Raw genomic sequence first — 15,832 nt, 5'->3', positions numbered from 1 at the left:
GCAGTGGTGGAAAGAGTTTTGCAGTGGAATAATCCCAACCCCAGATCCTGCATCCAGCCCTTACTTTTATCTGTAAGGTCTTGAGCAAGCCACCACCCACGTGAGCCTCAAGGTCTTTGTCTGTCAAGAGGGGAATCGTGTTTGTTCTAAGAAGTTCTGAAGGAACGGAGTGGAGTGCCTAGCTTACTGCTTGAGCACAAAGGCCCGATATGCTCTCCTGTTATCCACACCTGTTCCTCCTCCTTCCCCCAGAAAAGCTGCTCCCGAAACGGGTTACTATGCAGGCTCCCATTTAAGATCTCAGAATCACGTGAAGTCTCTTCTGGCTGTTCTGAAACTTGTCCGTAGCTCAAGGGAAGGGTTTACAAAGGTATCAGAGATCCACGTTCCACCGACTAGAAATGTGTCTACACTGTTTCCTTTGCCCACTGAGTAAAGTGATGCAGAGGACATGAGATGTGATATGATTTAAGTACACTTAGAAGAAAAGGAAGTATCTTCTAAAATGTTGGCATTCTCTTTCACAGGTTAAAAACCCACAGAAGCTCAGCTAGTGGTGCTTGAGGGTGACGAAAATTTAGCACAGGAGAATTCTAGGGCTTTTATGAACAGTCTGATCAGACCCTCAGGAGCTTCTATTGCCCCTGTGTTTTTCTTTCTTTTTCTGTGTGTGGTAAAATATATAAAACATAAAATGTACCATTTTAACCATTTTTAAGCCTACAGTTCAGTGGCATTAAGTACATTCACATTGTTATACCACCATCACTACCATTCGTCTCCGGAACTCTTTTCATCTTGCAAAACTGAAACTCCATACGTTAAACAATAACTCCCCATTCCCCCTGCCCTTAGGCCCTGGCAGACACCATTCTACTTTCTGTCTCTATGAATTTGGCTATTCTAGGTACCTCATAGAGGTGGAATCATATAGTATTTGTCTTTTTGTGTCTGGTGTATTTCACTTAGCATGATGTTCTCGGAGTTCATCTGCGTTGTAGTAGGTGTTAGAATGCCCTTCCTTTTCATGGCTCAGCAATATTCCATTATCTGTACATAACACAGTTTGTTTATCCATCCATCTGTCGATGGATACTTGTGTTGCTTCCACCTTTTGGCTATGGTAAATAATGCTGCTATGAACATGAGTGTACAGGCTCCTATATATTTAAAACAATATAGTAAAAGTGGCTTTCAGGGGCCGGCCTGGTGGTGCAAGCGGTTAAGTGCGCATGCTCCGCTCCGGCGGCCCCGGGGTTTACCGGTTCAGATCCCAGGCGCACACCGACACACTGCTTGCTAAGCCATGCTGTGGGGCGTCCCATATAAAGTGGAGGAAGATGGGCACGGAGGTTAGCACAGGGCCAGTCTTCCTCAGCAAAAAAAGAGGAGGATTGGCAGATGTTAGCACAGGGCTGATCTTCCTCAGACACACCAAAAAAGTGGCTTTCAGCATACAAGAAACAGCCACCTCCAACTGCTGCCAGTGGTAAAGCCTGTGACTCTGGGACTGTTTTTAAGTTAGGTCCTGTCTGTGAACAAGGGCCAGGAGCATTGTAGTCTGAGGCTGCATGTTGCTCCCCAGGCACCTGTGGGTGACTGTTAGTTGGAGCAGCTTATGTAGCTGCCACGTGTTGATATTAACCACATGCTGGGTGTCTCCAAAAGAAACTGGGCTACTGTGCATGCTCTCTGCCCCTGTCTGACTGAGGTGTCACTAATGGGTTTCTCTCTCTTGCATCCCACCCTCCCCCTGCCCCTGTGCCCCCTTCCTTCCCTACCCCGTGTCATCTCATCTCGCCTTCTCTTTGCTGGCTCCTTCCTGCTCTTCAGTGCGACCAAGACCAGTGCATTCAGAGCACCAAATTCGTTTTGCAGGCCGCAGCCACGCCCCTGCTGCAGAGCGAGCCCAGCCTGACCAGCGATGAGCTGCATCTGCCCGGAAAGCCAGGCCTGGGCACGCCCTGTGCCAGCCTGACGCTCGGGCAGCCCACGCCGCCCTCTTCCATGCCCAACCTCTCCGCCGAGGCCGTGCTCACAGACATACTGCCCCTGAAAGAGGAGCACATGGGCCACCAGTTCCTGACACCAGAGGAAGCACCCTCGCCGCCCAGGATGCTGGCAGGCAGCCCCCTGGCGCACAGCCGCACCATGCACGTCCTGGGCCTGGCCAGCCAGGACGCTCTGCATGAAGACTCAGTGCGCGGCCTGGTGAAGCTCAGCTCTGTGTGACCGTGTGGCCCCAGCCCTGCGACTGCGGGCAGTGGGAGGGGGAGACAGGGCGCCCCCCACAGCAACTTTCTCATGACCCAATGGCATGATGGCGAGGACAACTCCAGGTCCTGAGGCACGGAGACCACACTGGAAGAGTAAATGGATTGCTCTCTGATGGCAAAGGCGGGCAGGACCCATGTGCTTACAGTTTGGTTTTACTGGAATTTTCTTCCCCACCCTGACCGCTATGATAATAATGAAAATAGTGAAGTAGCTATTTTCAGGCGTTTGGAATATGAAGGGTGGGCATGGGGAGGGGGGAGCCTCCAGGGGCTGCAATCAGGCTCAGAGGAAAGGACGATGCCTGGATGTTACGCAGTCTGCTTGCTGCTCTTGGGACAGACACCCGGAAGGTTTGCGACCCTTGTGGCCAGACTGAAATTGCACTTAAGTGTTATGCTACTAATATTTGAAATAGACATGCCATTCCGTTTGTTAATTTAAAAAGAAAAACACAAACGAAAACCTAAGGGGAACAAACGACCAGATGTGGATTTGCATGCCACGCGACAGTCTGTTTACGGTGGTGTTGGTATTCAAGAGGAAGTGCTGCTTTCTTTCTTTCTTTCTTTTACTTTTGTGAATTTTCAAGTGCTGTTTTACGGGAAGACAGTGCAACAAGCCAAGACTAATGGACAATGCCGTCACTCGCCAGCTTATTCAGCTTAATTGCACATGGATGGGTGGCACCCGGGCTCTCGAGGGCTGCGGGGGTTCTATCGTATCAAGGATCAGTTAACCTTCTGTTTAGTAGTCAGCCGAGCATTGTGTTGTACCACACCCCCCACAGTCTTCTCCTCCTTGTGTGACCAAACTTCCCATGGACAGCCAATAAAATGACGTCCTCTGTTACTTTGGATCTGTGTACAGTTATCCTTAACAGCTTAAATGACAACAAAATTATCCGATGGCCTGCAGGGAGTTTGGTTTTATTGAAGTCTCCTTAGTGAGGGGTGGTCCCCAAACAGCCAAAAATCAGATCAATGAATCGTGGGGTATTTATGGGATGATTTCTTAGATAAGAGAGTAGCTTTCCATCTTTTTTTTTTTTTCTTTAATCATCTCTTTTTGATACAATCTTAGTGGAAGTGGCTCCACATTGACAGATGGTCACATGGCAGTTAATCTACAACAGGTAGAGGGGAGAGTGCTCAGGGAGGAGGTGCTCGATGGGACCGTCTACTCGGCTCTGTGTTGTATTAATGGATCCCCGAAGCTCAGAAGGGCAACTTGAGGTCCAGTAAAGGTATCAGAAAATGAGGAGGAGAAACCAGCCTCCAGTGTGGGCCAAGATCAGGTAACTCAGACACTAATCAGAATGGAATTAAGAAAATTACCGCTTCATTCACGTTCATTTATCGTCTAGAAGGGAACTGGCTTTGTGCTAAGGGAGTAAGTCACTGTGGCGGCAGCTGCAGGGACTCAGCCGGCTTCTGTCCCTGCCTCTTTCCAGATGGTAAATCCAACAGCCAGATCTACTCAAGTTCAAGTCATGCTCTTGCTCCTCTCAACCGTATGAAACACAAGATGTGTTGATCAGTGGTCCAGGAAGCCCCAAACAATTTGCATTTATGGAAAAAGGCTGTTTCTCCTGAGAAGGAGTTGCTTTTTTATATAAAAGAAACAGAAAGGAGGAAAGAAGAAGAAAAGCACAATTTCAAGTCTTATTTGGAATAAAGCCAGTTTTTCATAAGCCAAAAAATAATTTGTGCTGAAAATAACTGTAGAATTCTTGCCTCATGGTATCACTGAACCATTTTTATTTTTCATATTGTATATGCAAATAGAAAATGGAAAAGGTAAATTGTGTGTAGCCATTTTCGATTTTCTGGACCTCCTAACTACTTGCACTCACTTGAAATTTATAATAAGGGGACAGAGCCCCTCCTCACACAACCACACACACTCACAGTCATCAAGGCACAGGGATTCTCCTCGCACGCACTGCCTGTGAGCAAAGAGCAACAGCCCCACCATGTGCCTTCCACAACTTCCCGAACCAGCCCTGCTCTTTGCCCCCTTCCGTCTGCTCCCCGGGGACCCCTGGAGAGGGTCAGCCCTGGTGAGAAGAGAAGGGTGGCTCAATTCTCACTCTGGTACCCATGTGGCCCGGTCCATTCCAGCTTCTTCACCTGGAAGACAAAGACAATGGTCTTTAGAGTCCTTCCGTTTCTAACTATTTCCACTTCCATGGTTGCTGATTCCGCATGACCAGCCCGTTTTCCCACCTCATTATGAAAAAATCCAGGAAGCAAGGATCGTCATTCATTTGTCTTTACATAATGAATATGTCCCTAAAATTTATTATCAATCCCCCACCCTACCCTCAACCTGGTCCCCTGGATGCCCTTAGCGTCATTTATCAAAGAAAGGATGGGAATTTTGGTAAAACAAATCAGACTATTCAGGGTCCAAGAGGGAGATGAACTTGAGTGGTCTAATTTGCTAAGACAATTAACTTCTTAAAACCCCAAACCAGAGAAATACCCACAACCCTTCAATCTGTGAGTTGGAAAAGAATGGAGAGTCTGCAGAATGGATGACTGTGCTCCCAGGAGCTCCCTTGTTCCTGCTGGGTAGAGGGACAGTCTCTGGACGGTGACTTGCCTGGTGATGGGTCTGCATTTCCTGTTAACTGATATATATATATATATATATATATATATATATATACTTAATGTTGAGTGGTTCCATCTAGCTGTGGCTGAGTAGACCTTGATCTTTCTAAGTTCTTTCAGTGTGTTATGGATTGATTGCATGCTAGCTATAAAAAATAAGATAAATATTTTACCATGCTATTAAAGCTTGGACTATTATCAAACACATGCACATACGCACTCATTTTGTTATTTAAAAATTCATCTGCTTTCATTCTCCCAGAAATGCTCTGGGGACCGCAGGCTTCCCAGGCACTTGAAGGCTGAATTTAGCCTGAATGCCCTGGTCCCTGGGAAGGATGTTGGAAGGAGCATCAGGGCAGCCAATAGCCTGCATCTGAAAGGGCATGATGACATGTCACTCTGTGCCTGGAGAGAATCAGCCCAGCAAAGTGTGCTGTACCCATTTGAAAAATGCTCACTCCAGCTTTCAAATGTAGTTATTTCAGCCTGTGAGAATGAAGGCATGTCCCCGCCCTGCGCCCTCAAAATGCCGAATACCTGTTCTGGTCCAGAATAGCAGAGAGGAAGCGTCTTTTCAGAGCTCTGCCCCACCCCTCTGAGTGCACTGCGGTCTTCACCTGTTGTGTTAAGGATGCTGACTGGGGTTCAAAACGAGAAGCAAACCGCATTGATTGAGCCTTGTTCCTATTGAGACCTGAGTGGGTCAGGCCTCTTCTCTGGCTTCCCTTAGCTATTCATGCCCTGGGCCTGGGCCTTCAACAGCAAGAAAAGTGGATTTGCCAAAATTGGCAGTAGATGTCCTTGGCACTGGGGCTTGTGATGGCATCTCCAGGAAAATGCTGGAACGCAAGCCATCCGGGATTCACCTTTTGGTGGACACAGAGGCTACCGAAGGGCAGAGCCTGACTGGGTCCTCTGCGGGTCTCACACCCCCGTGCTCCCCACCCCAGCAAATACTTCTCTATAACTTGGCTGCCCTCTTCCAAAGCTCAGCCCACAAACCATCCAGTTCACTAGGATACCACTGCTTCTCCACCTTGGCTTACGGTTGTTGAGTTAGCTAGAACGGATCAGGGGTTCGCATTAATAGTTGAAGGAATGTTTCCAACGTTAGTTGTCTTTCGTTCATCCACATGAACACACGGTGTAGCCCATTTAGTTCTTGATCCGGTAAGAGAAGAGAATAAGAGAACAAATGTTAAATATACTTTTTTGATTAATGCCTTACAACTGTTTGGAAGCTGAGCCTAAATCAAATCTATGTTTACATTTTTAAGTACCTGTGAGTTGTGGGAGTCTAGCATATTCTTATGCAAATGAGAAAGCCTTTCAAATGGACTCCTATTCCTCCTGGTCCCCTCCGCCGACCCTGGAGGTCTGCGTATGGTGTTGTATGCTGTTTTTCATGTTACCTCGTAAAAAACCTGCCTCTCATTTGTTCCCTTGAAACGTGTCTCTCTGTCTTATATGAATAAGTGATCTTTGAAATATTAAATAAGCTGAAGTGTCATTTTCTTTCCAATAAATGTCAAAGATGCTAAGAGTTTTGTAAATCAGCTAACCCTCTGTCTACTTGCCTCTTATACCCGGTCCTGATAATACAGCCAAGATGGGTTTTCAAATACGAGTGGTTAGTACACGAATCCAGATGTTAAAAATAATTGGGAGGTTGAAGATTAGATTGTTTCTGGAGCAGCTGAATTTGCAGCTGCCACACAGCTAGATAAATGGCCTCAATTGGAATTATTTTTTCAATCGCATGAACCCCAGGAATTACATTCAGAGTGGATTAGAAAGCAGATGAGCATCTCATGCTAAGGCAAAGACTTTTCCTCCATCAATTGTTGACTTTTTAAAAGATACTTGGCATTGCTTATGAAGATGTGAATGAGCAACTCTCTTAATTGCCAGGGATGTTTTAAGATGGATTGTTAAACATAAAGGCCATATGGTATATTGAACGAGATGTGTTTTCTGGGTTCTATATGACTGGAGATGGTTTTAGCCTGCAGTAAAAAAAAAAAAAAAAAAGGTTGAAGCCTTGCTAACCATTTGCCCAGGGCATTCTGGGTTGGTATTTCACAATAGTCAAAGTTTTTGGCATTTAAAAAAAGGCATTTTAAAATCTTAGTGGATTCAAAGTCCTAAATCTGAACAATGGTGAGCACACGATAAGACATAACATTGCATGTTTTCAGAAATAATTATGCTTATTTAAGTGCCTTTCATGTTTTAATCAATGTTTGCAGAATTTTTCTTAAACCTGAAATAAAGTATTTTCCTCCTTCAATAAAAACTGCTAATGGCATCAAATGTAAACCTCTATCTTTATAAGATAGATATTGTCAAGTTCAGCAAGGTGTAGGGAAGAGTAGGATCGATTTGCATTCAATGAATTTGCACTATGTAGACACCATCTGGATAATAATAGGGTTTTCTGATCACAGATATCCAGATTGGTTTCTTATAATTGTGATTCTCAACTTTTTCAATTCACAAATGACTTTAGAGCAATGCAGAACTTCAACCCCCCAGTCCACTTGTTCTGTGTTCCACCTTCTAACACACACTAGCCTCCAACCTTACCAGATGGGAATTGTGTTTGGCTTCTAGTAACAAAATCCCCAAATAACAGTGGCTTAGACAAAGAGATGTCTTTTCTGTCATACAAAATAAGTCCAGAGGTAGGCAATCCAGGCTCAGTGTGGTGGCTCCACAATGTCATCAGTGTCCTGACCTCTTTCTCTCTGCTCTGCCATTCTTAGCACTGGCTTTCATCCTCAAGGTCACTTCATGGTCACAGGATAGCTGCTGCAGCTCCAGCTTTCAAAGCTATATTCCAGGAAGGAAAGAAGGAGAAGGGAGGAAGAGCAAAATGGGCATACGATACTTAAGACGGCTCTCTTTAAAGAGCTTTCCCAGAAACCTCATTCTGTGATTTCTCCAGGGCCAAAGTTGAGTCACATGACCACCCCTATATGTAAAAGAGGCTAGGAAATGTGGTGCTTTAGCTGGGCACATTGCTGACCCAGATAATACTGGGGTTCTGTTAGTAAGAAAGAAGTGGAAAATGAGTATTTACTAGATAATCCCAAGAGATAATCTCACCTCCTCCTTCACTGAAAAAATGAGACCCTCCAGCTTGAGTTGTCGCATTCATTCTCCTCTCCACCAAAAAAAGCTCTGTCTTCATCCACTTTTCTCTCCCTTTAGAGAGAGTTCCTACTTGCTAAAGTAGGCATGACCCCATCTCTTCCAAGACCTCAGGGTCCAGCCCAGTCTCCCTTGCATCTTCAATTTCTCTCATTCTATTAGTAACTTTTCCTAGGTCACCAAACCATCTTCTATTTAAAAGACAAAACAAACCACCTCTTCCTTGTCCTCCGTCCCAGCTTCCCTTCACGGCATGCTTCTGAGACTGTGCTCTCCAAGGTCTCCAGTGGCCAAATCCAGTGGCCTTGGTCTACATTCTCTTCAACATCTGGACTCTGGAGCTGCATCAGTGGGTGATTCTGGAAGAGAAAAGCGACCATGCAGTTGGATGATCACGAAGGTTCCTTCTCACGCAAGCTCTGTGCTTCTCCCCAGAGCTCCCACACTTTGGCTCGGCGACACTGCTGTCTTTATTCCAGTTGGCATCTCCTTGCATTCCGCCTCCTTCTCACACTTCCTAAATGAGGACACATGCAGTGCTTGGTCCTCTGCCCTCTGCTCTCCTTCACTCCGTTCCCCTGCAGACACTTCGCCATTCCCATGCCTTCTACTCTCGCCCCCACTGTAGGCTCCAAACTCTCCATCTCCATCTCACCTCCCTCCCGAGCGCTAGCCCCACATCTGAACCAGCCGCCTGCTAGGCAGAAAGCACTCCAGACAGGATTCTGGCTCCAACTTGCCTACAACTAGCTCTATAGCCTTGGGAAAGATGTGGAGCCTCTGGGCCTGGCTTCCTTTCCTATGAATGAATAGCTTCTGGGATCGCCATGCATGCTACTCTTGGCTCAATGTCCACTTAGATGTCCCATCTTTTTCCCAAAACCAGAATGCCTAAAATTGAATTCAACATCTTTTCCCCCAAACCAACCCTTGTTCTAGTTGCTGCTTCCCTAGTAGGGTCCTAGGCTGAAAATTCCAGAGTGGTCTTTGATGCTCCCTTACTCTCCATGTCCAATCAGGTGTCAGTCCTGGCCATTCTTCCTTTACAATATCCATCAAATCTGTGCTTCTTTTCCACTTTATTACCACCTTGACTATCTACCCCAGAGTGTTATGATGGCTGCCAAGAGCTCTCCTCCCAAATCCGTCAGGGAAAATTGATCTTCCTCAACTGTTGCTAGGCACGCCTCAGGTCCCGGATGTAAGACTGTCAAAGGCTTTTTCTTGCCCGTATGCTGCTTGGATCAACATCAAACCCTCTGTAATCTGGCCCCAACTGCTCTTTTCATCCTTCTGTCTCTTTCTTCCTGTGCCTCCCTCTCTGACTATCTGTCCCTCTTCTCTTCTAGCAGGACCCATGTGCTTCCCATCCTCCCCACCTTCTCTCTTCTCTCCCTGACTCACTCCTCTGAGTCCTTCCTCGCTTCTAAGGCTTTGCTCAAGGACCAGCACCTCCATGAGATCTCTGACAGCCTGAGGGACTCCTTTCCTCTGAATTCCTCAAATACCTGGTCCATCACATATTTTCTTAGATTGAGATATAATTGATGTACCATAAATTTACCCTTTTAAAATATACAATTCAGGGGGCCAGCCCAGTGGGGTAGTGGGTAAGTTCGTGTGCTCCGCTTCAGCGGCCCAGGGTTTGCTGGTTGGAATCCCATGGGCAGACCTACACACTGCTCATCACACCGTGCTGTGGCAGCAACCCACATACAAAAAATAGAGGAAGATGGGCACAGACTTTGGCTCAGAGCCAGTCTTCCTCAGCAAAAAGAGGAAGACTGGCAACGGTTGTTAGCTCAGGGCCAATCTCCCTCACCAAAATAAATAAATAAATAAAATAAAAAATAAAAATCAAATAAACTATACAATTCAGTGGTTTTTAGTATATTCACAAGGTTGCACCTCCATCCCCACTATCTAATTCCATAACATTTCTGTCACACATTTGATACTTTTTCTGCACTACCTGTGATTTATATTTTCATGTGAATGTCCTCTCTCCCCATAAAACATGGAGGCCTGCCAGGCAGGACACTCAAATGCTCAGGAAGGTGGCATGGAGGTGATGAGGATACAGAGACAACAGTTCAAGAAACAAAGACCCAAACTCCCAGAGGGACCCCATCCTGAGACCTAAGGGCCTCAGAGAAAGGCCACCTTCTATATTACCCGCTTATGTGTCCTCACTGTAAAGAAATGAAGTTGTTGAGATTCAAGGTCGTGTATTCAACTTGAGCTAGAAGCAAGTCTTACTCAGTGCTCATGCGACGTCTGGCTCACCTCCACAAGCCCACCTGAGGCCTCTTCTTCTTCCCCTTCACTTCCTATGGCAAGGCACACATTCTAATTTGGGATAAAATTGGGATCTTAAGTCAGTTATCGATAGAAAAAAGTGAGAGAACTTTTAAAATATACTATTTGTGACCAATAGTAAGATAACTTGGATTATTTGTGGATTACATGCTTTAAAACATTTTTTTAATAAAAATCTGTTAACTAGTTCCATTAACAAGCATCCGTTGGACATATGACATAGTGTTAGTCATTGAACAATGTGCGTCACTTTATATACCATAGAAAGTATGTACCATATACTCATAATTATTTATTTCTAGATAATAGATCTTTGGTAAAAGCTGCCCTTGAATTAAGACACACAATAAATATTTATATGCAACTTCGCTAAAATCACGTTTTTACTTTGAAACAGAAACATGGGCGATTCAATGAAATGAATGGGCAATCAGTATTATTTTCTCCATTTGACAGAGCAGGAAATATTAAATGACTTGTTCAGGTCATCATAAAATGAGTGTCAAGATACCATCTAAGGTTCTAACTCTCATCTACAGAATTTGAACTCCAGAAGGACAGGCACCACCTCTCTTGTGATCACTGCCACCAGCACGGACGACAGCACCGTGCATGTCACTGGTGTTGATGCCAGTATCAGTCCACGTGCTCAGAACAGGCGCTAGGCGAGCTGACTGTATTTGATGAAGGTGCAAAATGACTGACAAATGGACAGTAGCTCCCTTTCATGTCCCAAACCAGGCTACTCTGTAATGACAAATTGAGAATGACACGAGGATGTGGCGTGTACTCGTATATGAAAGTATACGCCATATACTCAAATGTATTAGAGATTGTGCTATATTAGTACACACTACTTTTTATATAGTAATACATATTATGTACACTTTTTACCAACAGATTATATTCCATAAATTGGCTTAGAACTTGGAATATATTTTCTCATGGAAACAAAAATCATAAATGGTATTTAGATCCTAGGCCAGTCCACAAAATAGTCCACAATTTACCTGAAATAGTACTAATGACAGTCCTAGGATCTAAACACCCCTAAGCATTCCTGAACCCCAAACTTCCATAAGTTCTGAGCCTTGAGCCTAGTTCTAAAACCCGCAGAGCCCTGAGCCTCCTGGAGCATGGACTCCCCATCTGCTGCTATTTCACTACCGGATAGATTAAATCCATCTTAAGAAACACATGGAACTCATCAGATTTCTTTAAAGTCTCTACTAGAAACAACAACAACAATAAAAACCTGAAAGAAATCCTTAAGTTTGCTATTTCCAGAGATTCTAAATAGTTAAATTCAATGCTTTAAATTGCTTCAAAAAGCCATGCTTTTAAGGTATCTCTTGAAAACAAGCTTTTCCACTTTCTTTGGAGCCTTCAGAATTTCAACTGAGATAATTTTCTGGCAGAAATTCTAGATGATTCCACAGCTCAATCCAACTTGACCAAACATGGACAACTCACTGGGGGCTGAAAATTTATTTTTTTTTGTTAACATCTTGAATCAAAACATGTAATTGCTTTGAGGCGTATCTAGCTGACATTAAACATCATGTTGAAAAAAGATTGATTATTTTGTAAAACATCTCAAAAAGGTTTCCTTGACCTAATCAACACTCTGGAAAGGTACAAAGGAGATGACAACATGCAAAAATTCCTCTTAACCTCCCCTTTTGAGAAATCTGCTGAGCAAACATATCTATTGGCAGCATCTGGATTTTCTGATTGAAATTTAGTCTGAGGATTGAAATTTAATTAATTTGTTAGGTCAATCTGGAAGCTGCACTCGAAAACACAATTTCTGGGGATAATGAGAACAGATGGATTTAGAAGCCACCAAAGATTGTTCCAAACCAATATTCTCGTAGAAATGTCAAATAGAGTTCTCCACGTCCCTAAATAATAACTGCAGATCAGCCAGGTAGAGGCCATAGGAAGGCCCCATCAACTGATGCTCTGTTATCTCACTAGAATCCTGGGGTGCCTTGCCTCATACAGCTGGCTTCCCAAGATCTAGATGAGAATTAATTTTCTGCAATAAAATCTAATCTGAGAACATGATGGAAGATCGCTGAAAATGTGACTATGAGGAGCTCTCTTATGACGCTCATAGCCCCCTCAAATTCACCTGTTACACTGGTTTGGAGTTCTCTGAGTGCCCCCTCCCTCTTCACAAGGACGCCCCCTCGCTTCTGTCGTGTACAGGATATAAACTAGGGACCTCCGGAAAGGAAACTGGCCACCTCTGGACATGTCAGCTTCTTAGTGATTTGGCGCTTCCTCGTGACCAATGGACTTCTATACGTTTTCAAGAATTCATGTGTGAGCTTCCAGCTGCTGTGGCTGATCTATTTTTAAATTCTGCATTATCAACAGAAGGGACTGGCATTTGTTTATGCCCAACACCTCCTTATCAGTGCATCATCAGGTGGTATCCGTTCTGAGAAGAATTCCTTACACCCTTTCCTCAGCACTCTTCACCTGCTGGGAAGGAGAAGGAGCCTCTACGAGCTGTGTAGGAGAGCGGTGCTTTTTCTAAGAGGAAAGCAGGTCTTTTTCTTATACTTTTTTTTTTAATTGAATCCACTTCCATTTTTGTAACCCATGGTAACCAGCTGAACTACGTTCAAGTCTCAGTGTTTTATAGAAAAGCTGACAAATATACAGATGATCCACAAGACATCGGAAATTATTTGGCTGTAGACTCAATTCTGAGATGGTTTGCAGCAGTAAGCGAGGATCTTGATGCCTTTGAGAGGAGATGGGTTATCCGCAAAGCAAGGACTATGCCCTCAAGTCATCCCAAATTGAGAACGCTTGTCTAAGTGACACTTGGGTGCACACCAGGAGAGAATCGAGTGTTGATAGTTCCTCCCAGTTCACAAACCTGGGACGTCCCTGACACACAGGCAATGGGATAAGCAGTAGAGATCTCACATGAATATCTTGGGTTTTTTAATTTTTTTATTCTAAAGAGTGAAGGGAGAAGACTCCCGCTTGAGTAGTCATAGAGAGGTCGTCATTGGTTATGAGCATGTTGGTAATCCATAGAACTCACCCAGCTGGCACCATGGAAGTCACTTCCTGTTTCTTGGCTCACCTGGTCCCAGTTTCAGGAGCCAAACCTACCTTGTCTCCCACCCACGGGCCATAGCACCTAGAATTCTGAGTTGCAGACATTGAAGGCCTCTCTCATAGAGCAAATATGTTACCCGACAGCGCAGGAGTCACAAAGCGTTAACATTTTAGCAAACACTTTTTTAAATTATATTAACTGGCAAAGAGCAAGAAGCAGAGGGCGAGTAGGTTTGAGCAGGAAAATGAAGAGGACCTGGCAGGATCAATGTGTTGGAGGTATAAGATTTCAGGAATTTGGGATCCTGGAGAAGAAAAACATTTTAAAAATAAATCTGGAGCAAGTGTAAATAAACATAATGCTAATCCTAGGAGACTTTATAGACCTAGACTAATTTATCTTTAAGAAAAAAATGCATGAAACTATATTGCATATACCTTGGTTGCTCTTAACACTAAGTTTAACATGTTTAGAAATATAAAAGATTACGGGAATAAAGGAGGTTCTTAGGGTTTTTTCCTTCCAATTTTCTAGAGAAAATGATAAAATCCTTAGTTAAAGAAATAAATTGTTTGGGGCCGGCCCCATGGCGTAGCGGTTAAGTGCACACGCTCCGCTGCTGGCGGCCTGGGCCCGGATCCCGGGCACACACTGCTGCACTGCTTGTCAGGCCATGCTGTGGTGGCGTCCCATAGAATGTGGAGGAAGATGGGCAGAGATGTTAGCCCAGGGCCAGTCTTCCTCAGCAAAAAGAGGAGGATTGGCATGGATGTTAGCTCAGGGCTGATCTTCCTCACCAAAAAAAAAAAGAAAAATTTAAAACATAAATTATTTTAAAAAAGAAAGAAAGAAAGAAATTGTTGCTGAAAAATGTCAAGAGGTGTTGCAGGCCTTGGTGGGTTTTTTTTTTTTGTTTTTTGTTTTTTTTTTTGCTGAGGAAGATTTACCCTGAGCTAACATCTGAGCCAGTCTTCCTCTGTTTTGTATATGGGTCGCTGCCACAGCATGGCCACTGACGAGTGGTGTAGGTCCGTGCCTGGGAACTGAACCCGGGCTGCTGCAGCAGAGCACACCAAACTTAACCACTAGGCCACAGGGCCGGCCCTAGCCTTGGCGTTTTAAGATGTCGTCTAAGAGGGAGACACAGAGGTGCCTCGGTCCGGACAGACCTTGAACTTGAGCAGAGGGAAGCAGCCCTGCAGCCCACTGAGCCCAGGGGCCACACGTCGGTTCCCTAGACGCCACTTTTTGAGAACCACACCTATCTTTGTCCCATTGCTTTGAAACATGGCGGCTTGCTTGGCTGTGAACTGATGGCTTGGCCACACTCGATGGATAATGCCTCAGAATCTTGCAGGACATGTACCAGGAAGACCTGTGTGTCACCTACGTGGATCTGCTTGCACAGGGAACTGCTTCTAATTCTGAGGGTCTTCTTCAGGAATTGAAAACTTCTATTGTGAAGGTCACATGCCAACAACAAGGAACCGGGGACACACCAAAGGTAAAGGGCAGGTGAGGCAGGAATGCACAGAGCATTTTGAGAACGCCCTGTGATGGGGAGGAAGTGGTTGCATAACTACCTCCCGTCTCCGCTCTGCCCAACCCTGACGGCAGCGGGCCAGAGATGCCTCGACAGTCCTTTAAAACAGCTCGTCTCAAATTTTAGGGGGCACCAGAATCACCTGTAGGGCTGGATAGAACAGTTTACTGGGCCAACTCTCAGAGTTTCTGACTCAGTAGGTCGGGGGTGGGGCCTGAGAACTTACATTTCTAGTAAGTTTCTAGGTGATACTGATGTATCAGTATCAGGACTACACTTTGAGAACCACTCAGGACCACACTTTGAGAAACACTGCTCTGAAGAGTGGCTGGTTGGTCTGTTTCTGGGGAAGGGGAGAGGGAGGCCAGGAAGTCAGAGTGATAAAGAGTCTGTGGGAGAAGGGAGAGTAGAGAGGGTGGTATCCACAGCCACTTACAGCCTCCACCAATGCAGCTTCTATCAAGGCATCGACCACATTGTGATGTTGTCTAATCATGAATCAGCCCGTCTACAAGAGCTGAGCGACACTGACAAGTTATGAATTTGTGCCCCACTCATTCCTGGAAGAATTCACAGCAAGATCAGTGATGAGCTGTAGGATGAAAAACAAGATATTTCCTCTCAGTTCTTTGTTGCACCACCACCCTCCACTCATTGAGCCCATGGCCCGTCCAGGGGGTCCTGGCACAGCCCAGAAGAAAGAAGTCAATTCTTATCCTGGAGCATCCACACAGGCTTTTGTAAGGCCAGGGCAGAGATAGTAACTTGAAGAGAAAAGACCTATTGAGTCCGAGTATAAACAAAGATTTGGAAGGATACCAACTGGCCATTTTTTTC

General features: G+C 44.9%; 1 protein-coding gene across 2 annotated transcripts in view; it reads left to right on the top strand.

Annotated features, from left to right (window-relative positions):
• The window catches only part of ZDHHC14 (zinc finger DHHC-type palmitoyltransferase 14), a 279,273-nt gene extending 276,764 nt beyond the window's left edge, over positions 1 to 2,509 (top strand). Inside the window, exon 9 of one of the 2 annotated variants that reach the window (XM_058534084.1) lies at positions 1,879 to 2,509. In XM_058534084.1, coding sequence (XP_058390067.1) covers positions 1,879 to 2,232 — 354 coding nt within the window. In that variant the 3' untranslated portion in view covers positions 2,233 to 2,509. Of the gene's footprint in view, positions 1 to 1,833 lie in introns of both variants that reach the window. The other variant, XM_058534083.1, reaches the window with a different exon arrangement.
• Positions 2,510 to 15,832: the final 13,323 nt, after the last annotated feature.

The sequence above is a fragment of the Diceros bicornis genome, chromosome 39 (assembly GCF_020826845.1).
Source record: "Diceros bicornis minor isolate mBicDic1 chromosome 39, mDicBic1.mat.cur, whole genome shotgun sequence".
NCBI lineage: Eukaryota > Metazoa > Chordata > Mammalia > Perissodactyla > Rhinocerotidae > Diceros > Diceros bicornis.
The sequence above is the reverse complement of the archived record's forward strand: the minus strand, read 5'-3'. Positions and strand labels throughout refer to the sequence as shown.